This window comes from Cetorhinus maximus, chromosome 2, assembly GCF_964194155.1.
Source record: "Cetorhinus maximus chromosome 2, sCetMax3.hap1.1, whole genome shotgun sequence".
In the NCBI taxonomy this organism is placed as follows: domain Eukaryota; kingdom Metazoa; phylum Chordata; class Chondrichthyes; order Lamniformes; family Cetorhinidae; genus Cetorhinus; species Cetorhinus maximus.
Window position 1 is genome coordinate 122275630 of NC_135880.1, and position 24814 is coordinate 122300443.

The following is a 24814-nucleotide window of genomic DNA, read 5'->3' on the forward strand; positions in this document are numbered from 1 at the left end:
TAACCCCCAGGATGTTTATAGTGGGGGATTCAGTGATGGTAATGCCATTGAATGTCAAGGACCGATAGTTATGTTCTCTTTCGTTGGTGATAGGATGGTGGGACAGAGCCAATAACAGTTCAGTGCGTTCTACAGATAAGCCAAGTAAAATTATAACATTTATAATATAATCTTCTTCCTTCAATCCAAAAAAATGCCTACAATTTTGGTCTTCAGAGTATTTACTATAGTTAGTGAAATATATCAGAACACATTGCATTGAGACATTCAGATATTAGGAAAAGACAGTTCATTTCTCTGACTTAAACTAAAATGTGTTCTTAAATGGCTCATTAAAAAGCCTGGTGAAGTACTGAGTCATATCGATCAGGCAGGGAATGATTCTTCGGTCTCTGATGAGTTAGCTGCCCCATTCTGGATGGTAGTAGGAATGTCCTAGTTGATACTCCTATTTCAGATGTTCATATGTAGGATAATAGGTGAGTTGACATGGAGTGGGTAAGGGCAAAGGGTGGTGGGTGGAGGGCATGGGTTGGCATGAGGTGATACTAACCTGACATCGGGGCTATAAAGGGCCATGTGGATGTAGAGGGCATAGGAGCTATGAGGAGTCATGGGCTGGGTGGGGGTCATGAGGTGGCATAGGTTGTCATGGATGGGGCATGGGGAGCATGTGTGGGGGGTCCTGTGCTGGAGAGCTGTTTTTTATTTCAATCTTTTTTTAATTTAATTCAACAAAGCGCTGGAGCACAGAGGCAGGCCTACCGGCCAGCCAGCCTCTGCACCCGGCAGCCTCTTTACTTGTTCCGGGGCGGCAGGCCCGACTTCTAATCCAACCTTCTCCCCCGCAATGAAAATCGGAACTGCGGGCGGCCATTTTTAAAGGTCGAGTTTGAAAGGCCGGGAATTCTCCTGTCTCTGTGCACCTGACCTGGGAGTGAAAATCTGGGCCATGCTATTGGATTTTTCCATTGTCTAGAATCACCAATTTTGGAAGGCCATAACCGTGGAACAATTCAATTTTAATATGTCATGAGGTAACAGCTCTAATAGTTCTTTGTCCAGCCTGCTAGAAGCAAGCATTTCATTCATCAGTGTTTGGGAATTATGTTGAGTTGGTGAAATATTACTGTAATAAGATTGGGAAATAGCACTGCTGTTACTTCTTATAAAGAAAGACTGGGTTGAAATTTTTGCAAATTCGTTCTGTGTTCGTTCTGGTGCATTGAAGCCCTGGATTGACTATCCAAAACTTTAAATCACTGAAGCTTCAGCGTACACTGACTATCCATGATTAGTTACCAATATACATATTGAGATAAAACTACCAAAGGAAATGTTTCTTTCTGCATCATATAACAGAGTAATACCTATTTCTCAGGAGTATGTTGTTCTCCCTTCCCTTCACCCAACAATAACAACTAGCATTTATATAGCACCTTTAACATAATAAAAGGTCTCAAGGTGTTTCACAGGAGGATTATCAAACAAAATTTGGCACAAGCTACCAAAGGAGCAATTGAGACAGATGGCCAAAAGCTTGGAAAAAGATAGTTTTTAAAGGGGGATAGAGAGGTAGAACAGAGATGTTTGGCGAGGGAATTCCAGAACTTAGCACCTAAGCAGCTGAAGGCCCAGCCGCCAATGGTAGAGCATTTAAAACTGGGGACGTGTAAGAGTCCAGAATTGGAAGACTGCAAAGATCTCATAAGATTGTAGGATGTTACAGAGGTAGGGAGGTGGGTGAACATGATTTGGTGCAGGTTAGGATATGGGCAGCAGAGCTTTGGATGAGCTAAAGTTTATGGATGGTGGAAAATGGATGGCCAGCTGGGAGAGCTTGGAATAGTCGAGACTAGCAGTAACCATGACATGAATAAGCAGGAAATAAGCAGAGATGGATTTGGAGTCGGACAGTGTTATGAAGCTAGAAGTAAGTGGTCATGATGATCCATGATGTTGTCGGAAGCTTATCTTGAAGTTACATGCTAACCATGCTATGAATAAGTTATGAATACTCTGCTTCAGCCTCAGACAGTTGTCAGGGAAGAGGGATGGAGTCAGTGGTTAGGGAAAGTAGTTTGTAGCGGAGTCCAGTAAACAATGGCTTCTGTTTTCCCAATATTTAGTTGGAGGAAATCCCTACACATCCAGTAGTGGATTTCAGACAAGCAGTGTGACAAATCAGAGATAGTTGTGGGGCCCAGAAAGGTGATGGTGAGGTAGAGCTAGGTTTGTCAGTATTGATGTGGAACCAGACTTGTTTTCAGATGATGTCACTGATGAGCAGCATATAAGTGAAAAATAGGAGGAGGCCAAGCACAGATCCTTGGAGCATTCCAGAGGTCATGGTGAGGGAGTGGGAAGAGTAGCCTTTGCAGGTGATTCTCTGGCTACAATTGGATAGATAAAAATGGAACCAGGTGAGACCATTCCCATCCAGCTGGACATCAATGGAGGAGGATGATGTAGTCTACCATGCCAAAAGCTACAGACAGGTCGATTAGTACAAGGAGGGATGATTTACCTTTGTCTCAGTCACAGAGCATGTCATTTGATAAGAGCTGCTTCAGTAGTCTGGGAAGGGCAGAAACCTGATTGGAGGGATTCATACATGGAGCTGCAGAAAAGATGGACACAGTTTTTGGAGGCAACAGCATGCTCATATGTTGTAGAGGAAAAGGAGATTGGAGATGAGGTGGTAGTTCACAAGGACAGTGGGGTCAAAGGTGTTTTTTTTTAGGAGAGGGGTGATGATGGCAGATTTGAAGAAGTGGGGAACAGTATCTGAGGGGACAAAACAGTTAACAATATTAGCTAACATGAGAGCCAGGAAGGGAAGTTGGGTGGTCAGCAATTTAAGGTACTTTGTACTGTTTTGTGGTACAATACCACATTTCAGTTAAAGTATGCTTTGTCACTATTCTATGCCAGAAAGAATATTTATATATTGTGCCGTCAACAGAATTTTGTTATGCAAGAGAATTGAAGTTTTTATAATCCCCTTTGGTCTCAGAAATTAATCAAGAAACAATGTATTTTGGTAACAGGATTGCTTTAAGCCTTCAGTCTGTTTGAGTTAATATTCTCACATCCTGTCTACTTATTCACCCTTATGCTTTTCAACTGTTTGGACCTTGGCCAGTAATAGTTTTCCCACAGTGGACTATTTGAGTTGTATTTCTATACAAGTTACTGAATTAAGAGCCCAAGGCTTGCAGTTCCTCTGCCAATGAAAACAAAGTATCTGTTTTTCTCTGTAAGTAACAAACCAGCAGCAAACACATAGGCCAGAATTTTATGTTCAGCGTGTGGGTGCACGCCTTATGCACACGAGCGTAATATGACGCACGATATTTCGTTCAGCGGGCGCACGCCAGAGTCGGCTATGCACCCGCCAATAATTGAAAGGCCTATTAAGGCCATTTATGAGGTAATTAACTTGAAATTTACGCTGCCCGTCCAACCTAACAGTTGGCGGGCAGGCAAAAAAGGCCAAGCGGCCTTTACATTTTTTAGGAAACCTCATCCACGAGTGGGATGAGGTTTCCTAAAGCTAATACAAATTAAATAAAAACTTTATTTTGAAATTAAAAACATGTCCCATCTCATGTGATGCAGTCACATGAGGGGACAAAAACAAAAATACCTGGAAAAACTCATCAGGTCTGACAGCATCTGCAGAGAGGAATACAGTTGACGTTTCGAGTCCGTATGACTCTTCATCAGAACTAAGGAAATAGAGAAATAAGGTGAAATATAAGCTGGTAGAGGGGGTGTGACAGGTAGAGCTGGATAGGGGGCCAGTGATAGGTGGAGGCAAAGAAGAGATTGCCAAAGATGTCATAGACAAAAGGACAAAGTACATGTTTCGTTAAATTTTTATTGTCTTTATTAATTTTTTTAAAAAGCACTTCAATCTCCCTGAGGCAGTTCCATGCCTCAGGGAGATTGAAGCGCTCTTTCGTGCACATGCACGAACTACGCGCCAGGCCCGCTCTCCCTCCTCCCCACGTCCGCACAGGCAACGCTGAGCACTGCCACTCGTGATCCACATAGGGCGGGCCTTAATTGGCCTGCCTGCGTGTAATTGCGGTGCAGAGCAAATCGCAGGCAGCGGTCGGCTTCCCGAACACCCCCGTCCACTCCCGCCGAACCTGCCAAATGAGGGAAAAATTCTGGCCATGGAAGCCACAGCTTTAGGGCATGTGATTACTGGAAGTGCAATTTCTGTGGCAAGTTGTTAATTATGCAGAAAAATAACTAACCTCTCATTTTTTTGTTAAATGAAGAATTCTAGGCTTCTAGTCTCTTGTTACCTGAATGCTGGTTCAATCGAGATTCTTTGACAGGATACTTTGAATTGATGAGAGTTGTTTTTTCCTAGTCTTACCATCCATTTATGGAATTCTGCCTCAAGAAGCTTTTTGCATCTTCCCCAGCAACACTCTGAATGTTTGACCTAAGTCCCCTAGACTGTGCTGTTATCAGAGCTACATGTCTGCACATTTGTCGTGTTGTGTGACATTCATCATCTTTTAGAAAATTGCTTTAGAGAAACAGACATTGATTGAAAATATTCTTTTCATTTCATCCCTCAATAAGACCAATTTTTAAAAATATGAACATTTTACTTTTGGTCACTTAAAACGTAAATCACTTTTGTTTTGGTCTGCTTTGTGCGCAACTCTATTCCTCTGACAAAACTTTGGATTGCTCCCTGATTTGTGGCAATTACCACTCTAAAGTTGATGTAGGAGTTACATGAAAAAAGCACAGATTGACTGGTGCATTTTTTTTCCACTGATGGGTCACCAATCTGTGGAAAAGCACCAAGGATGTTCTTTCTACAACAGTATTTCTGTGATCAAGAGTTGTGCTGGAGCACAAATGAATTGTTAAAATGTCCAGTCTTTAAATTTTTCTTTGTCACACACAGCTGAACATCATAACCCCATTTCAACTGCTAGCCACAATATATTTGGGTCATCTCTTATTTCATAAATTTCAGGTGGATTAAGATTGTAAAGGTGTACTCACAGTCAGATAAGGCTGCCTTTTGGATATTCCATTGACCACCAAGGTTGCTGCTTCCCTTCACATTCTTCTTGAAGTTGAAGTGTTCTCTGGGGTCTAAGCTTATATTTGAAATCTTCATGCAGGAAAAATAATATCTCATTATAAAGCATTGTATTGGAGCCAACAATTACAGTATGTGAATTAAACACTATATCACTTGCCTTTCAAGAGGGGGAGAAAAAGATTTGTTTACTGCAATTACTAGAATTATTAGAGAAAAGCATTTTTGAGTAAGCTCATAAAGTATGTAGGATTGAATTGATTAAATTTAATTGACTAAAAGAATCATAGCAAATGCGCAGTGTATTCAGAGATGAATTATAGCGGTGTGTACTTCCCCAGAGTGACATTTTTAAGCACAGTTGAACTTTGCATTGCCAATCCAATTATATAGTATAGACTGGATATGGAAACATTCCCAGTGCCAAAATGCATACACAACTGACATCAACAGTAATCTTTCAGTGTGATGATGTTGCGACTTGGATAGTTATACTATTTTCTACAATGGGAGGTCCCATATCCTCAATAATTTGACCTGAAAACACATCTTTCCTATATGTTTATAAATATGACATTTCATTAATTTGACATGAAGCACTATCCTTTTATTGAAATCAATTGAAAAAATATTTTATCATTAACATAACTGGAAAATATTTATTTGGGTGCCCAGTTGACATAATGCTATAATAATCTTTAGAAAAAGGTAATGAACATTCAAATGTATGCTGTCTGTTTAAGATTATTGAACAAAATAGAAATAGTAATCAATCTCCAAACTAATAAAGTTGGTGGTTGAATTTTCTTTACAGATCTATTCTCAAGAATGTGGGTGCTAAGTCTTTTACACATAGCAAATGTTGCTATTTAAAAATCTGGTATTATTTTGCTATCATTTCAAACGAATTGCTTCCATAAATAAGTATTTGGTGAGCCCTTTCTTGTTTATTTTGGTCTTTGTCCATTCTGTCTTAGAGATGGTCCCTAATTGCATGTTCCAGTCTGCTCCTTTGACTTTATCTTATTACTCATTCTTCAAAACCTCCCTCTTATCATCAGAGGCCATTCGTACATTCACCATGTCTCTACTTCTTGGAATCCTTTCTTCAAACCACTTCTTGTGGCTACTTCTTTCTTTGCCTTTAAAAACCTCTTTCCATCTGTGCTTTCAGTCTTCTTGCCCCATGCCTTCTCTCCAGGTATTTTCTTGCTCCATACAATAAACTACCTCTATGTCTCTTTCCTCCTGCTAAAGCATTCTGGAACATTCCCTTATATGATGAGCAGTAAAAAAGGAAGTTCCTCAAACCTATACAGATCAATAACATGCATTGCAGCACAATACGCTGTTGTGTCACTTGCCTATGACATTTTTAGAATCAAAATGATAAAACGCTCTATTTCTGTTCAAGTACAAAAGATTTTATTACCATTTTTTTCATGAGTTCAGTGCCTCTTTGAGTATCTATCCCCTTCAACAGTGCACTACAGTATAATGTGTAAATAGGAGCACAGGAGACTAAGTAAAATATTTGCATCATGACAAAATGTCACCATAAAATGTGACACAAATTCTTTTTGCTGCAAGCCCAAATATAACCAGATTTAGCAATTTTATTAATTCAAAGCACAGTTAAGTTATTGTTGAAAGCTTACTCAAATGTGAGTTCTGGTCCTGAAATAATTCATAGCCATATGACTGGACTGCCTACGGCTAGAAATAAGCTGAAGACACAAACATGGAATCTTTTGCTCATATTGTACTAAACATATGAAAATATGATATAAACAGCAACTCAAGTTCATTTCCCTTTCCCTTCCACAAATTTTTACAGTTATGGTTGCATGAAATGGTTCTTGTGAGAATTATCTGTTGTAATAAGCATTGTGTTCTCAGAAACTGGCCATCAAGGGCACAGAATGCACTGAAAATATAAGTCAGAGGAAGGGTGGTGTACAGACCTTATTCACCAGTAGTTGAATCTGTTCATTCTGTTCATCAATCTTTTGCTGCTGGGCCTTCACCAATTCTAGAACTTCATCTACATGCTGGTTTTGAAATTCGGTTACAGACTGAAAAGCAAAATTAATCTGCTGATGTAACTATATCGTAACCATGTCAAACATTCATTCTTAAACCTCAAATCAAGTCCAGGCAGTTTTCTGTGATGACAAGAGCTTTATATTTTCAAAATTTCAATGTAGTATATATTTTTAATCACCTCAATGAGTGATGCATACTGTCAAGATGCAGCAACAGAGCTGTAGGGTTGTGTAAGGGCTTGGCATGGTCAAGTAGTAGATATGCAACAACAACAACACTCAAGAAAATCAATACCATCCTGGAAAAAGCAATCCACTTGTTTGGCATCCCATACCACGTTAAGCATTCACTCCCTCAACCAGTGGACTATGGCTACGGTGTGTACCATCTACAAGATGCACTGTAGCCACTCACCAAGGCTTTTTGACAATACCACCCACACCAGCGACCTCGACGGCCTAGAAGTGCAAAGGCAGGTGCTTGGGAACATCACCATCTGTAAATTTCCCTTCAAATCATACACCACCCTGACTTAGAAATATATTACCATTCCTTCATTGTCGCTGGGTCAGAATCCTGGAACTCCTTCCTTAACTGCACTGTAGATGTGCCTACACCACATTCGGTGAATTTGGTGATTTGAGAAGGCAGCTGACCACCACCATCTTGAGGGTAATTAGTGATGGATAATAAATGTTGGCCTTGCCAGCAATGTCCATATCGAATGAATAAAAAATTGCAACACTTTGTGACAGGTATCAGATAGATGGTCCATGATCCCATGATTCTGTTGGGTAGTCTTAGCTTACCAAATTCCTTATAGTCTGCTTCACTTCCCTATCTGTTCCTATGTCCTCTAGGTGCATTGTCATGTTGAGCCTGATTACAATCACCTCCTTCCAGGTATAATGTGCTGCTATACCCTGGAGTGCCTGCCTTAGAGTTCTAAAAAATACAGCTTTTTCTCCCCCACCTCAGCAAACTGCCTTATCACTTGCTCAAAGACTCCCTGTTTTCTGCTTCCACAAGAGTTTTCCAACTTATCATTGTTGGTCATCGCCTCTTCCCAAAGGCTAAACCCTTCAAAATAATCTTTGTGCCTTTTAATAGCTTTCCTACATGTAGCTACTTACCTTTAAGAGGTGGCATCCTTTTAAATTTGAGGAGCAGCCCTTTAAGAGCACTCTCTGTGCAACTCTCAAGTTGGCTTTGCAGTATCCACCAAGGACAGCTCATCATTCTTCTGGCACATCATTTTGGGCCTCATACAGCTTTTCAACTGAAATCAGTGATTCAGCCCTTTAGTTTCTTATTCTGAGCCTTGAACTAAAGCTGAATAATTACAGGAGGATTGAAAATAAATCATGGCGAACAGACAGCAGAACAGATAAAATCTAGAACAACACAGACAGGCAGACAATGGCCATTTGACAAGGAAAAAATATAAACTAGTAGGGGTTGTTTAATCTCCAAAAACCTGCATGGTTCCCTTCAATCTATTAGTGCTGATTGTGTGATTTATGAAACCCACTACGCTATAGATAAATAAAATAATTCCCATTGGAATCAACCCAAGGAACATCTTGTTACAAGTATTTGTGTTTAAAAATTGTGTGTGAACTGACAAAATAATGGAATAATGGGCCTCTGATATCAGGCAACCTCAGAAACCAATAGGTCAATCTTGCACAATTTCATAACCATCATCTGAACTTCAGGGTTCATTATTACACTCAAATCACACCAGGCAGTCATTATTTAACACTGATTGTATTCAATTTTGGATCGCTCCTTTTAGCCAACCACAGCCCCAAGCACAGATACAAACAGCCAATTGTAGCACTTAAGTGCAGTGCTATCCACAATCGATAATATTTTAAATTCATTGTGTGGGGCTTCCATTTTCATGTAAACATTGCCCATACAGGCAACCCTTTTGTCATGTCTGTAGTACCAGTTATTTAGTGGCTCTGTTATATGAGTTATCATGACAATGTGTAACAGCCAATATCAATCATCAAATCTGGCATCCAACGTGACTCGAATTGAAACTAAGAAGGTTTTAAATAGTATTTCTTTCACCACAATGAAAAATGAAATCAAAGTAGTGAAAAGAGTTTCAGAATTGATTCTGCATTTGCAGGAGGAGTCTGAGCAACCTCCATCTCTAATCCCTTGAAGTCTGTCATCTCTTTGCATCTGATGCAATGGGCTGGATTTTACAGCCCCGCACTCCCCCTACCCCCACCCCGCCCTCCCCCCCACAAGCTGGGCATGTTTTCGGCAGGAGGGATACATAAAATATATCAGGTGTCTAGCCCGCTGCCTTCCCGCCCATCCCCTACCCGGTCTCAATAACACAGGAGCGGCTGGGCTGCTGAAATCGGCTGCTCACCTGACATTTTGCAAAAAATCATTAATGGGCAATTCAGCTTGTTAACAAGTCAATTAGCCTAAATATTATGCTGCCCTACCATAATGTGGTTGGCGTAGGCAGGCAAGCAAGTGTGTAGAGTCCACTTTTTCACCATCTGGGGTGAAAAAGCGGGAAGTAAGAGGGGTTGCAATTTGAGGGCTGCCCTGTGTGCATCTGGGGCACATCCCCCAGATGAAACCCTACTTTGTGCCTCCCTACTGGCCTCCAAAACCCATCACACCCATCCGCCTTGTGCCCCCTCCCTCCCAAGGGTGCCCAATCCCTTCCTGCCCTACAAGACCAGGATGCACTTTAGTCCAGGATCCATTGCTCGCCTCTTCCTGGGCCTGCTTGCAGTACCAGCAGTGCCCACTACTGAGTTCTGATGCTACCAGGACTGCTTGACCAGCTGGACAAACTGATTCCCTCCCACTGAGAGGTGGAAGACCCACTCTGCTCATTAAGACCCTCCCCCTTATCGCTGCAGGACGGCCTTTTTTTCAAGTTGGTCGGTTTGAAGACAGCTTTTGTGACGGGGTGGCAAGTAATACACCATCCCCCACCCGCCCTGTAAAATTCAGCTCAATGTTACTGCCTCATCCTTTCCTCAAACCAAAGTAATAGCTGCTGCAGCAATTGCCGATTCACAATTTAAATTTTACACTAAAATCAGTCAAATAAATACTGCATTACTCACCAGAAACCTCTTTTTCCTTTGCTCCAACTCAAACTCCACTGAAAACAACGGTGCTCCCTACAAAACCCACTGTCATACTCTGCCCCCATCACAAATGAGATCATAATATCATTGGCCCATAAGAAATAGGAACAAGAGCAAGCTATTTGGCCCTTCAAACCTGCTCAGCCATTAAATAACATCATGGCTGATCTAAATTCCAATTTCTCAACCCTTGTCTTCCTTGTTGATCAAATTTCTGTCTAACTCAGTCTTGAATATATTCAATAACCAGCCTCCACTGCTCTCTGTGGAAGACAATGCCAAAGAATAACGACCCTTGAGAGAAGAAATTCCTTCTCATCTCCTTCTTAAATGGGAGACCCCTTATTTTCAAACTGTTCTCCTGGGTTCTAGACTTCCCCACCTCAGAATCTTTTATTTTTCAATAAGATCACCTCTCATTCTTCTAAACTCCAATGAGTATAGGCCCAACACGTTCAACCTTTCTTCATAATACAGCCCCTTCATCCTGGGAATCAACCTAGTGAAACTTCTCTGAACTGCTTCCAATACAAATATATCCCTCCTTAAGTATGGAGACCAAAGCTGCACAAAGTACGCCAGGGGCAGAATTTTGCTCTTGTCGGGCGGGCTCAGCCGGGGCGGGTGGGGGAGGCCAAGAAGCCGACCACTGCCCGGGATCAGGGCCGGACCGCGATTTCACGCTGGCGGGCCAATTAAGGCCCACCCAGCGTGAGCCGCGCTCGGCAGCACTCAGCGCTGCCCGTGTGGGAGGTGGAGGGGGGCGAGCACGAGCTTCACACATGCATGTGGGTGCGCACTTGAAAATCTCCATGAGGCACAGAGCTGCCTCAGGGTGATGGACCGTTTTCAAAAAAAAATAAAGGTTTAAAAAATGTTATACAACATGTCCCTTCTGTCACATGAGCAGGGACATGTTATAAATGAAATGTAAAATGTTTTGTTTTATTTTTATTTGCTGTTGGAAACCTTATCCCGCCCCTGGATGAGGTTTCTAAAAAGTGCAAAGGCCGCTTAGCCATTTCGTCTGCCTGTCAACTGTAAGGTTGGAGGGGCAGTGAAAATGTTAACTTAATTATCTTTTTAATGGCCTTAATGGGCCTTTTAATTGTCAGTAGGTGCGCTGCCCATTCCCCCACACGTCCTCTGACCGAAATATCACGCGACTGCATGTTGACATCGGGATGCTTGCCTGACGCCAACGCGCGTCATTTTACACTCAAGCAGGTCAGGCACACGCCCGCCTGCTGAGGTAAAAATTCTGCCCCAGGTAGGGTCTCACCAATGCCCTGTACAGTTTTAGTAAGACTCCCTTATTTTTGTACTCCAGCTCCCTTGCAATAGAAACCAACATTCCATTTGCCTTCCTAGCTACTTGCATGCTAACTTTTTGTGATTCATGTACAAGGACACACAGATCCCTCTGTACTACAGCATTCTGTAGTGTCTCTCCACTGAAATAGTATTCTGTTTTTCTATTCTTCCTGCCAAAGTGAACAATCTCATGTTTTCCCACAATATACTTGATTTGCCAATTTTTTTGTCCACTCATTTAACCTATCTAATGTAGTACACGAATTTCAGTGCCAGTGTGGTGCTAGGTATGTTATTGTATGTAGGCCGTATGGCCCCAAAGACTGGCAGATCATATCAAACAGCATGTCCCAGCTGCTGTTCGCAACAGTCAGGGTACAGGCCATACACAACCAGCCCGTGCTTGCAAAACTCAAAACAGTGTCCAACATTAGATGTGATTCCACGATTGGACAACATTTGCTAAATAATCTTCAATGTGCTCAGAATTACACTGGCAACCAATTTAAGATTGTCATTCAGGCTCGCAGTGTGGCGCTTATGCGCGTACTGGAAGCTACATATATTAATACACAGGGGGCCCTGGTCTTTGCAGACAGAAAGAGCATGTACACACATTGTGCTGGTTTCAGCTAAACAAAATAAGTGACAGCCATTCGCTGACTCAGTCCTCAGGGTAATGCCTTGACCAATCAGGGTCAAGCTGCCTGGTTTAAATTTCAAACAATGCTTGGCAGTTAACTGTCAGTCACTATCAGTGGTGCATCCCCCACGGCAACACCATTTGCCAGCCAGTCAGCGCTCCCTTCCCGTACAATATAAATTGTTGTTTTCCATATTATATTGGGATTCTTGCGCGTGTCCTGATGAGTACAAGGCGAAAAGCTTAGACATGTCTCTTTTAACAACAATACTCAAGTTCTGCACTATCAAACGGCTATCTATATCCCTTTGCAGACTATCTGTATTCTCCTTGCAACTTGCTTTCCTACCTATCTTCATATCAACAGCAGATTTGGCTACAATATAGTCTGTCCATTCAGCCAAGTCATTAATATAGATTGTAAATAGTTGAGGCCCCAGCACTGATCTCTGCGGCATTCCACTAGTTATTGTTTACCTACCTGAAAATGACCCATTTATCCTGACTCTCTGGCCCGCTCGCCGACGCGTAAAATGATGCAGGATGACGTTGGGCGGAACTCCCGACATCACCCCGCGTCATTTCGATTTTCAGGTTGGCGGGGGCACAGTTGAATCAGCTGTGTGCTCGCCGACCTGTCAACGGCCAATTGAGGCCATTTAAAAAGTAATTCAAGTAATTAAAGGACCTACCCGTCCAACCTTATGGTTGGCGGGCAGGCCGGGAGCCCTGGTGGGCTTCGGAAAAAGCATGAAACCTCATCCACGGGCGATTTTTAATTTTTAAAAATTTAATAAAAGTTTGAATAAAAGTGATGAGCATGTCCCAACTCATGTGACAGTATCACATGAGGGGACATGTCAGGGAAATTATATGTTTGTGTATTAACCATTTTGGCACTGATCTCCCTGAGGCAGCACTTAGCCTCAGGGAAAACAAAAATAAAAATACCTGGAAAAACTCAGGTCTGACAGCATCTGCGGAGAGGAACTCAGTTAACATTTCGAGTCTGTATGACTCTTCAACTGTGTTCCTCTCCGCAGATGCTGTCAGACCTGCTGAGTTTTTCCAGGTATTTTTATTTTTGTTTTGGATTTCCAGCATCCGCAGTTTTTTGCTTTTATCTTAGCCTCAGGGAGATGCGCGCGAAAGAGCGCACTCCCGGCTTAGGGAATCCCCCCTGCCCGCACAGGGAGCGCATAGCACTTCCTAGCGGACGTCACGCTGGGTGGGCCTTCATTGGCCCGCCCACATAAAATGGTGGCAAGCCCCCAATCGGGGGCGCCAATAAGAGGCGCGCCTGCACACGCCCGCTCCTGCACACTCCCACCACCACCACCACCCCCACCCTCCCTCGACGGACGGAAATTCTTCCCTCTGTTTCCTGTTATTAGTTAGTCAGTTCTCTATCCGTGCGAGTATATCACCTCCAACACCATGAGCTCTTGTCTTGTGCGGTAACCAATCATGCAGCACCTTATCGAATACCTTTTGGAAATCCAAATACACTACATCGACTGGTTCCCTTTTACGACCCTGCTTGTTACATCCTCAAAGAGCTCTGTCTAGAGTTTAGAAAAATGAGCGCCGATCTTATTGAAAACAAAGTTGACTCTGCCTGATTGTATTATGATTTTCTAAATGTCCTGCTACTACCTCCTTAATAATGGATTCTAAAATTTCCCCAGTAACAGATGTTAGATTAACTGACCTATAGTTTCCTGCTTCTCTCTCACTCCTTTCTTGAATAATGATGTTACATTTTCTGTTTTCTAATCCACTGGGACCTTTCCAGAATCTCAGGAATTTTGAAAGATTACAACCAATGCATCCATATCTCTGCAGCCACTTCCTTTAAGGTGCTAGGATGCAGACCATCAGGTCCAGGGGACTTGTTAGCCTTTAGTCCCATTAGTTTTCCTAGTGCTTTTTCTCCAGTGATCATGATTGTTTTAAGTTCCTCCCTCTCTTTTGCCTCTTGATTTTCACTATTCTTGGGACGCTTTTTGTGTCTTCTACTGTGAAGACAGATACAATAGACTTGTTCAAAGTTTCTGCCACTTCCTCATTTCCCATTATTAATTCACCATTCTCACTCCCTCAGGCACCAATGCTCAGTCTTGCTACTCTTTTCCTTTCTGTATATGTGTAGAAGGTTTTACTGTCTGTTTTTATATTTCCTGCTATTTTTCTCTCATATATCAATTTCTCCCTCTTTATTACTATTTTAGTCATCCTTTGCTGGTTTCTAAAGTTTTCCCAATCTTCTGGCCTACCACTAATCTTTGCAGCATTGCACATCTTTTCTTTCAATTTGATACCATCCTTAACTTATTAGTTAGCCTCTGATGGTGCATCCTGCTCATTGAGTCTTTCTTTCTCAATGGAATATTAAGAGTTGAAATATCTCCTTAAATCACTATCACTGCTTCTCTACTGTCTTATCTTTTAACGCATTTTCCCATTTCACCTTAGCCAACTTTGACTTCATACCCTTACAATTGCCTTTATTTAAGTTTAAGACATAAGTTTCAGACCCATGCTTGTCACTCTAAAATGGAATGTGAAATTCTATCATGTTACAATCACTCTTCAACCTAGATAATCCTTTACTATGAAGTCATTAATTAATCCTATCTCATTAGACTTTACTAGGTCTGAAATGTTCCCTGGCTGATTCCAGAACATATCGTTTCAAGAAACTGTCTCAAATACACTCTTATGAACTCATCTTCCTGGTTACCTTTGCCAGTTGATTTGTGACATGTCATTGACATGTGAACATTAAAATCTCCCACAATTATTGCAGTACTCTATTAAGCCCCCATTATTTCTTAACTCATACTCCATTTTACATTGCAGCTACTGTCAGGGGGTCTATAAACCACTCCTACCAGTAACTTCTTTCCTTTGCTATTTCTATCTCCACCCAAACTGATTCTACATTTTTATCCTCCTAACCAAGGTCATTTCTTATTACTGTACTCATCTCATCTTTGATTAACAGTGCCACCCCACCTCCTTTTCCTTTCCTCCTGTCCTTCCGAAAAGTCAACTAACCTCAAAAGTTCAGGTTGCAGCCGTGATTGCCTTGCAACCATGTCTCTATAATGGTTCTCATATCATACTCATTTATTTCTATTTGTGCTATCAATTCACCCATCTTTTTACACATGCATGCATTTAGATAAAGAGCCTTTAATGTTGTCATTTTACCATTTTTCCCTTCTCTGGCCTTATTTCCTGGTGTACTCTTAAGTTTCTATGCTCTGCCCCTTTCTCCCACACTCTCGTTATCATTCCCCATATTGCTACCCTGCCCTATTGCCTTGTCCTTTCTCTCTAACTTTCCAATTCTCCCCTCACATGAACCTTCCCCTCCGCCCCCACACTATCTAGTTTAAAGCTGTCTCTGCAGGCCTAGTTATACAATTCGCCAGGACACTGGTCCCAGCATAGTTCAAGTGAAGGCCATTCCAACAGTACAACTCCCTCTTTCCCCAATACTGGTGCCAGTGCCCCATAAATCAAAACCCATTTCTCTTACCAACCTTTGAGCCAGGCATTCAACTCTCTGATATTATTCACCCTGTGCCAATTTGCCCATGGCCCAGGCAGTAATCCAGAAAAATCCAGTAACCCACAATTACTGGATGGCATTTCATGTCCATACAGGAAAAAAAACCAGTGACCAGCTAGTGAAAAGGAAGGCAAGAAGAGTTTCTAGGTGGGGGGGTTGAGCAAGTAGAACCTATCTTCCTTCCCACCAACCTACCATTTTTGGCGCCTGTCAGTGAGGGGATCTGTTTCTCACTGACCAACCACTGCCACAAATAGGAAATTTATCCTCCCCTCCCTATCAGATAAAAAGTTGGGCCATGTCTCCCAACTGACATAATTCTCCCATCTCCATCCCTATCATCCTCTCCTGTCTCTCTCTCTCCATTTCCCTTCCCCTCTCCCCTTTCCTATTCATCACCTTTCCATACATTCACATTGCTCCTTCTCCCTTCCTTGACCCTCTCCTCCTCGTTCTCTCTCCCTCCCCCTTATCTCTCAGTCCACTGTCAGGATTCCGTTGTCTCACAGCCTTTCATCCTGCTTGACTTTACGAGGTTTTTTTTGTTTTGATTCTCCATGTGCAATGCCAGAGAAAATGGACCAGTAAAGAATTAATAATCGTAATGCAATTTTTGTATTTAGCAAAAGAGCAGCAACAGCTAACTGAGAAAAAGATAAAGCTGATGTAGAACCATATAGGCCCCATTCATTTTTTAAATTCATTTAGCAGATGTGGACATCGCTGGCAAGGCTGGCATTTATTGCCCATCACTAATTCTCTTAAATGAGTGATTTGCTAGGGCCATTTCAGAGAGCAGTTTAGAGTCAATTGTATTGCACATATAGGCCAAACTAGATAAGGGTGACAGATTTCCTTCCCAAAAGGGCTTTAATGGACCATGTGGGTTTTTACAACGCCATCAATATTGCCGTGGTCAACATTACTCATACAAGCTTTTTATCCTGGAGTTATTTTTTAACTGAAGCTACTGTGGTAGGATTTGGATTCGTGATCAGATCATGAGTGCAGGCCTCTGTATTACTACTTCAGTAACGTGGTCACTGTGCTACCATTACTCATTGTAAAATAGTTCTTGTGTATGAGGTTGATGTCCTCTGGACGGAATCGTCCCATATTTGCACTCAGTGCAGTAGTGGGCAGGAATAAGAATGTTTACCTGCCAGCCACAGTGGTGGTTTTTCATGCTGTATCGTCCCAATCCGGACTCATTAATCATGCATTCCTGGGAAATACGCCAGGTCGCTGGCAGGCGGCCTCCAAATTTCCCGCCACGCCAACACCTCATTTCTTCCTCACGCTGGGCACCATACGTAAGGTGCAGCCGCACACACGCCTCTCAGTGCTTCCAGCCCAGGACTGCTGCACAGAAGACATGGCCCTAAAAGGCAAGAAGACTGCAGCCCCTGATTCAGTGACGTATCCCTGGGACACCTTCTGTAAACCATTGGAGCCCGCCGCAATGTCCTCTACCCCTGCTATGGCCACAGGAGGCCCATCAGTGTCACCACTCTGGCTTGGGAGGGGTGGCAAACGTGGTCAGTGCCAACGCTGCACAGAAGAGGTCGACCATTGAGTGCGGAAAGTGGATGAATGATCTCATCCATACCGCAAGGGTAAGGCAACCATCTAATCACTCTAAACTCACACATTCACAAGCCCATCACACACTCATTGGCATCTCATTCACTGCCAGCTCAAGGGACATCACCACTCACTGTCTCACACACACCCTCACATCTCCATCTGGCCTCATCTTCTCAGGAGACTGCCTCCTCAGCCCTCACCCTCTTGAAGCCACGTGCACAGATCAACATGTGTCCCCATACACATCCAGGGATACCCCGCCTCCCCCAGTAATGCCCTAGTCCTGCAGCCTCTTCCCTTGCCTGAGGTCAATTCTCCCCCTTCCCCAAGCAAGTACTTGCCCTGCAGCTGTTGAAAAGCCATACAGCTGGTCTGGTAGGTAGAGACCTGCCCGTGAGCCCCCCTAAAATCGATGTGCTGCTGTCTGTGAAGCCTGGTGCTGATGACTGTGAGTGCTGCCCGAAGCAAGGTAGGCAAACAAACCTCAAAGTCCCGAGTGAAGTGCAGCTTGCCAAGTGCATGTTGCTTATGTTCAGTTGTGAATCACATCGGCGTGCAATCACACCAACGTGCTTAGGTGATCCAGTGTGGAGGGATGATCCCGGTGAGCTGGGTTTATAATGATTTATGATGTATTATAATGAAGTTCCTAACGTGTGGCAGTGATTTTTGGCCTTCTCGCCATATTAACAGCTCACGCAACCAAGCACGCCTGCCACCAACAGGCATCGCACATTTCGCCCTCTGGTACTGCAATATCCACATTATTCATAGATGTCTAAAATTTTGGAATAGATACTGATCAGATTACTTATGATATTCAACAACATCCGTGTATAGTGTGAAAATTTCTGTTGGTTTCTTCAGTGAACAAACACCTTACAGGCTCACATTTCATTTCTTTTTGTTATTTCAGCAAAATCTTTAATATTTTTTAAAGTGGATTAATACTTGACAGTGTACGACATTTTCCCACTAACATCACCAATAATGAACTTCTAGACTTAGATCTACATTATCAATATGGTTATTTTGGATTTTAAGTAATATAGCCGGACTCTATTATAAATACACTCAATGGCTGCAGATAAAATTATGGATTATTCTGAACCTGCAAACAGGTGCATTGAGTTGTCTGGACACAATAAATATTGTGAAGCTGGATTCGTCGGAGCATGTGCCCGTAAAAGAATGCGCCTCAATTTTCTTTCATTAGTTAAATTTAAACAAAAGGAAAATTTAATTGATTTCCTTTACAGACATGTGCTCCAACCCTCCCAATTTCCTGATGTTTATTGTGCCCAATTGGCTCACATGGGTGCAGACCCAGGATAATCTCATATATAAATCTCATAACATGTTACAGATTTTCAGAAATAATTTAAAATTTGTAAAAACCCTTGACTAACAGTATCTGAAAAGTATCCAAGATCCTGTTTCCCTATTTACTCCAAGAATGAGAGACCCCAGCAGTGATATCTTATAACTCTAGATGGTTCAAGTGAAGAATTCCTATGGGAAAGTTACTCCATTCTCCAGCAGTTTACTGTAAGATCGAAGAGGTGGTTTATAAGTATTGTCACATATTGTCATCATAAATCTATAAAATCATTGGATTGTACAATAAGTACAGTCATCTCTTTTTACATTTCATGCTACTTCAAGATGTGCTGACTTACACTGTAAAAGGGAACATCGGCAGACTTATTTTTCCCCACGTAGTTCTCTAGAATCCTCTCCAGCTTTCCTTCCAGGGAATCTACCTTGCTGGCAACTGACTGCTGGTCCTGCAGTGCTTTCGTTAGCTCATTTCTGAGCTCCATGAATCTTTTACGAAGCTCCTCATCCCGAATTTCCAGCTTCAGAGCTTTTTCTGTCAGAGCTTTTCCATCACTTTCTATAAGCCTGACCTGGCTGCCCAGGCTGTTGATGGAGCTATTGCAAACATCCAGCTGTTCAGAAGCAGCATTCATCTCTTCCTTCATTTTGTCCATGTGCTCCTTCAGCCCTTTTCCAAGCAGGTAAAGACCATGGGCGAGTATGCTAATGTCACCTGATGAGGCAAATTGAGTTTTCTCTCCTCTGCGAGTGTTCCCAGGAAGACCTGACATGGAGCAAATAAGACAAATTATCACAATAAAATTAAATGTCTTCATTATTTACAGACTGGCAGCTCAATGTTATCAGTTCTTTTCCCCACTGTTGGTACAGAAACTGAATCACTTCTGATGTGCCAGAACAACACTGCGCTCCCTTATGTACTGTTGCAGAGTCCTCCCAGTTCCACTTATTTAAATAATAAATACTTAAACCTCAGTGGGAACCAGAGTGTCATTGTAAAAACCACAGCTATGCAGTAGCTGCTGTTAAGGGACTGTCTCCAAAATATGTCTGTGTTTAGCTTATTAAAAGCATAAGGGAAGGTTTTTCTCAATTTTTTTTACCCAGAGCATATGTAGCTTACTAACAGTACATGTTGGATATTTTTCTCACATTTCTTTTTATCCAGTACATTTTTAGTTTAGTCAAGGTGAGGAAAATTAATTCTGAGGACTGGTGCACAAAATTGCAGGTAACCAGGGTTTACACCAAACACTCTCGAGCTAGGCGTAACACAAATAGGTGCAGAGGGGAAAAAAATCCCTCAACTCTGCCTCAACATTGTGCTTCATTTGCAGCCTCAGGAGAGCACCCTGACTGTATACTGACACTTCTAATGCCTCCAACCCAGCCCACTCTGGCTTCTCTGAATGAGAATTTCATGCAAAGTAATGCTAAATATGGGACAGGCTTTTGCTATTGATACACACCAATTGTTAACTGAATTGATATTACCAAAGCTTGTTTTACATAGGACTTTTACTGGAAATGTAAAGACATTTTGCTTCACTGTAACAACATCATCACTGAAATCTTGCACATGCTGCATCTGCAACTGCAACATCGGAGCAGGGAAAGGACTGCCTTGCCAGTGGCTGTAAAGGTGACTGTTGGAAAGATATTTTATGCGTCTTACTCCTTCCAGGCAGGAGCTGGAGATAGTTGCAACATCTCGCAATTTGACGTTAACTGTAACATAAAGGGTATCACTGAGGCTCTCTAGTGAAGAAGAGTGGACTACACTTCATTCCCTCTTGCCAGAGAGAAGCAGGTGGAACCAGCACGTGGCTTTGTCAGGATTGCAGGATCTCCCATGATGAAGGATGCCTTTCACTGCACGCACTTTGCTTTGCAGGTTCCACATGTCAACTCTGTCCTACATCAAAACCGAAAGAGATAACACTTCTTCCATGTCCAGTTGGTGTGTGACTATATACAGAGATGCCCAATATCCTAGCAGCAATCATAATGCCTACATTCTGAGGCAGTCCACTGCAAACCGAAGCAAGGATACTGGGGAACAAGAGCTAACTGCTAACCATGTAACTGATGCCTCTAGTGTACAACCCACACATATATGCGCAGTAGGCATACAATGAGAGCCATACTGCCAGACAAAATGTGATTGAGTAGACCATTGGCATACTGAAACAATGCACCTGCTGCCTGGAACACTCTGAAGAAACCCTGCACTACTATCCAGAGCAGGTATCAAGAATCGTGGTGGTTTGCTGCATGCTGCATAACCTGCCAATCAAGAGGGGACAGTTCTTCCATCAGCTATACAGCTAGCAGTTGAGGAGCATGAGGATGAAGAGGAATAGGAAAAGAAAGGAGGAAACCGAGACAACCCCTTTCTGTCTGGGCTGTCCATGAAGAACCAGTGGTACCGGTAAATGCAACCCCAATTCCCCATTCACCAACAATTCCACACCTTCCCTTCCCCCTTTGTCACTGACCATCACAGCATCTGCTTGACTGCAATGCATAAGAAAAGACACCACAAAATAAGTGTCCCAAACCAAATATATGAAGAAAATCATGTCATGTTGCACACGAAAGTCAACTGATCGCTCTTGTGCATTCCCTTAGTGCCTGCCTTCCATGTGCCTTTGCCTGTCCCAGCATTGCTATGCAGTACAACCCCAGTGACTGCAGCATGGCGGGTGGAAGGCTGCTGACTTTCAGTGGAGAAGACTGCAGGTGGTCTTGAAGCACAGTCTTGAACAGCTCCCGTCTTAGAGACCGAACTGTGGACATCATCGTCATGGCATGGACAGCAGCAGTCTGGGCTGGCTAGCGGACAGGTAACAGTCAAGGGAACTGGCAAAGCAGCAGGGCTGGGAAATTAATGCTGTCTTCCTGAACGAGGACAAGAGATTTGTGCTCTATGCAGCCACTGCAACTCCCCCAGGGCAGCACCTCAGAACCTCCTAGTAATCCGATAGAAGACTGAATGCTGGATTGCTGTGACACCCTGCAAGCCCTTTTACACACTGTCATCCACAGTCATGCTGGATGCAGTCTGAACTTTCACGGTAGCACTCAGATTTTGGGTGGCTGATCTTGTGCTGCAACTGAAGTTGCAACATTGGCATCAGACATTGCATTATTGGATCCACATGTGTTCTCTTGGCCACCACTTCCGCTCTGAAAAGGATGTGGTCCAAACTGGCGCCCTCAGTGCCACCCACAAACCATGAATTAATAAAAAAAAGATTTGGCCGTGATGTCAGATTGAGTTGATACATGCTGGTAATAAAATCACACCAGGACAGTCAATTTAACACTTAAGGGATAGCACTTCCCTTTTTTTTCAGTTTCTTTTTTTTCTTGCTGCCATCTTCCTTGTTTAAAAGCACTGACTCAATTACACAAAGTCTAGATCTCATCGGGTGCTTTATCCAGGTGTCCATGGTTCAATTCTAAACCCAGATTGTGACTCAGAAGGCTATTTGCCCCTGGGGACCACTTCAATCTTGTCCTCGCCTGAAGTGCACATGCAGCAGAAATCACTGGCCAATGATTAGGGTGAACCCTGGGGGACTTTCTTATCTCTAGCTCAGGGGCAATGCAGCCAATTCCTGCACCACCGCAGCTGCGATTGTCTAATTCAGCATTGGCTGGAGTTGAATCTAGAACCTTTCCGCTCTATGTGGCTCAGCAATTAACTACATCAATCAACTGAAATATTGGGAAGAATGCTTGTTTATAATGCATGTCACCAAGATAATATTTGTGGATTTTATTCTATTCATTGTGTTTTGTGCTGCTACTGATTTCCATACATGTAGCACACTGGCATTACCACCATTGCTGCAGGCATTAAATACAGTGCAAAATGAGTGGTGTACTCTTTTAGTAAAGTTACAGTACATCAAAAAGTTGTAATCCCTAAACTAGTCATTAACTTTAACCCTTGCCATTCCACCAGTGTGACAGCCCCTTATGCTAAACCATTCATCCTCATGACCCAACTAAATGAAGGTAGCATTATAATCCCAATCTTGTGCTGCTAGAAGATGGGCTGAAGCAGTCTAACTAAGTACTCAGGAAGGCCATTGAGTTTATCCAATGAGAGGTTGAGTCATGCAATATAGAAATGGTCCATTTTCAAGGCTTCATACAACTGCCTTAATGCTTAGGGGCAGTGCATGCATCTGCACAATGGAGCAAAATGTAGAGATGCAGCTTGAAGGTTTAATGTCAACTCTCACTTTCCCATTGGCTTAACATTAGTTAAATTTTATATTCTTTCCCATGAACATGGATTAGAAAATATAGCACATTCTGTATCTCATTCTGTGCCAAATTAATGATGTTAAGAACATTCATCCATGTGACATTAAGAAGTGGCTGAGTTAACTAAATACAGAGGTTATAAGTCCTGATAAAATCCTAACTACAGCGCTGTATACCTGTGCACATGAACCAGTCAGGCCTGAGTTGAGCTATTTCATGTGCAGTTGTAGCACTGGCCCGTCCATATAAAATATGGACCAAATATGTCCTAATCATTAAAATCTATCTGGGCCAATACTACCCTGGCATGAGACAGCTTTTTCTACGTCAAAAGGTACCATATAAATACAAGTTGTTATTATCAACCAATCATCAGCAATCTGATTTTAAAAAGTGTTTGGTTAATGTGGAGTATAAACATCAGCAACATCAAAGACCAGTTGGGCTGACTGGCTGGTTTTTGGGGCTCTAAATTCGACATAATTCTAATTTCAAACACTGGTTTGTTTTGAGTTAACTGATTTTAATGAGGGCAGTAATTAGGATATTGAGTCAGTTTTAGTGGCCCTGGGTTGAAAGGGCAAAATCAGCTATGCTGCTCTCTTTTGACTGCTAATCAATCTGGGTATCCAGTATAGCTGGATGTTGGGCAAGGAGAGAATTGGATTTGACAGTGATACAGTGATATGGGGAGGCAGTGGCGTAGTGGTATTGTTACTAGACTGATAATCTACCTGGGTTCAAATCCCAGCACAGCAGATGGTGAAATTTGAATTCAATATTAAAAAAAATCTGGAACCAAAAGTCTGATAATGACCATGAAACCATTGTCAATTATTGTAAAATCCCATCCGGTCACTAATGTCCTTTAGGGAAGGAAGGAAATCTGCTGTCCTTACCTGGTCTGGCCTACGTGTGACTCCAGACCCACACCAATGTGGTTGACACTTAAATGCCCTCAAGGGCAATGGGATGGGCAATAAATGCTGGCCTAGCCAGCGATGCCCACATCCCAAGAACGAATAAAAAAAAATTTGATGCAATTGAATAGCAGGCAGATATTCACAATCAAGACTCATCTGCGAATAATGGTCACCTGGACCAGCAGTCACTTAGCAGGAATGAAATCCTTCAAAAAAAGAATGGAAGAGAGAAATAAATAATCTCATCTAGAATCCATGCAGCCAATAGTAAGAAGACATTGTTTCCCCTCCACCAGGTTCAGTTGACACACCGTGTCCTAGTAATAAAGTGATTGGATAAAATGTTCAATTTGAAGGTTAGGATCTTTTTCAATATGCAAAAGCAGCAAACGCTGCTCTGGCAGGCAGAAACAAAGGCCAGGACTTTCCAGTCGTTGGGCAGGCTCGGCGGGGGTGAGCGGGAGAGGCCGTGAAACGGATCGCCGCCCATGATGAGGCCCCGACCGCAATTTCACACGAACTGGCCAATTAACAGCCAGCCAGCGTGAAATGCATGCTGCAGCGCTCAGCGCTGTCGGGGTCGGGGGGGGGTGGAGGAGGGCGAGCACGGAAGTTGGCGCATGCGCGCGGGTGCACACAGTCAAAATAAAGAATTTTAAAATGTTACAAACATGTCTCCGCTCATATGACTGTCACATGAGCAGGGATATGTTAGAAATTAGTTTGACTTTTTTTAACAATCACTGATCGAAACCCCATCCCGCCCATGGATAAGGTTTTGCAAAAAAACTAAAGGTCGCCTGGCTGGTTCGCCTGCCGCCAACCGTAAGGTTGGCTGGACAGTGAAAATTTTCTTTTAATTATGACTTAATGGCCTTAATA

At 42.6% G+C, this 24814-nt stretch overlaps 2 protein-coding genes across 7 annotated transcripts in view; one reads left to right on the forward strand and one right to left on the reverse strand.

Annotated features, from left to right (window-relative positions):
- The window catches only part of LOC144697218 (angiopoietin-related protein 3-like), a 31220-nt gene extending 11598 nt beyond the window's left edge, over positions 1 to 19622 (reverse strand). The window contains exons 1-3 of the mRNA XM_078569118.1: positions 19067 to 19622; positions 7045 to 7155; positions 5041 to 5152 (exon numbers count right to left, since the gene is read on the reverse strand). Of these exons, the coding sequence (XP_078425244.1) occupies positions 5041 to 5152; positions 7045 to 7155; positions 19067 to 19543 (700 nt within the window). The 5' untranslated portion in view covers positions 19544 to 19622. The remainder of the gene's footprint in view (positions 1 to 5040; positions 5153 to 7044; positions 7156 to 19066) is intronic.
- The window catches only part of dock8 (dedicator of cytokinesis 8), a 320640-nt gene that overhangs the window by 162840 nt on the left and 132986 nt on the right, over positions 1 to 24814 (forward strand). The gene's annotated exons all lie outside the window — the stretch shown is intronic.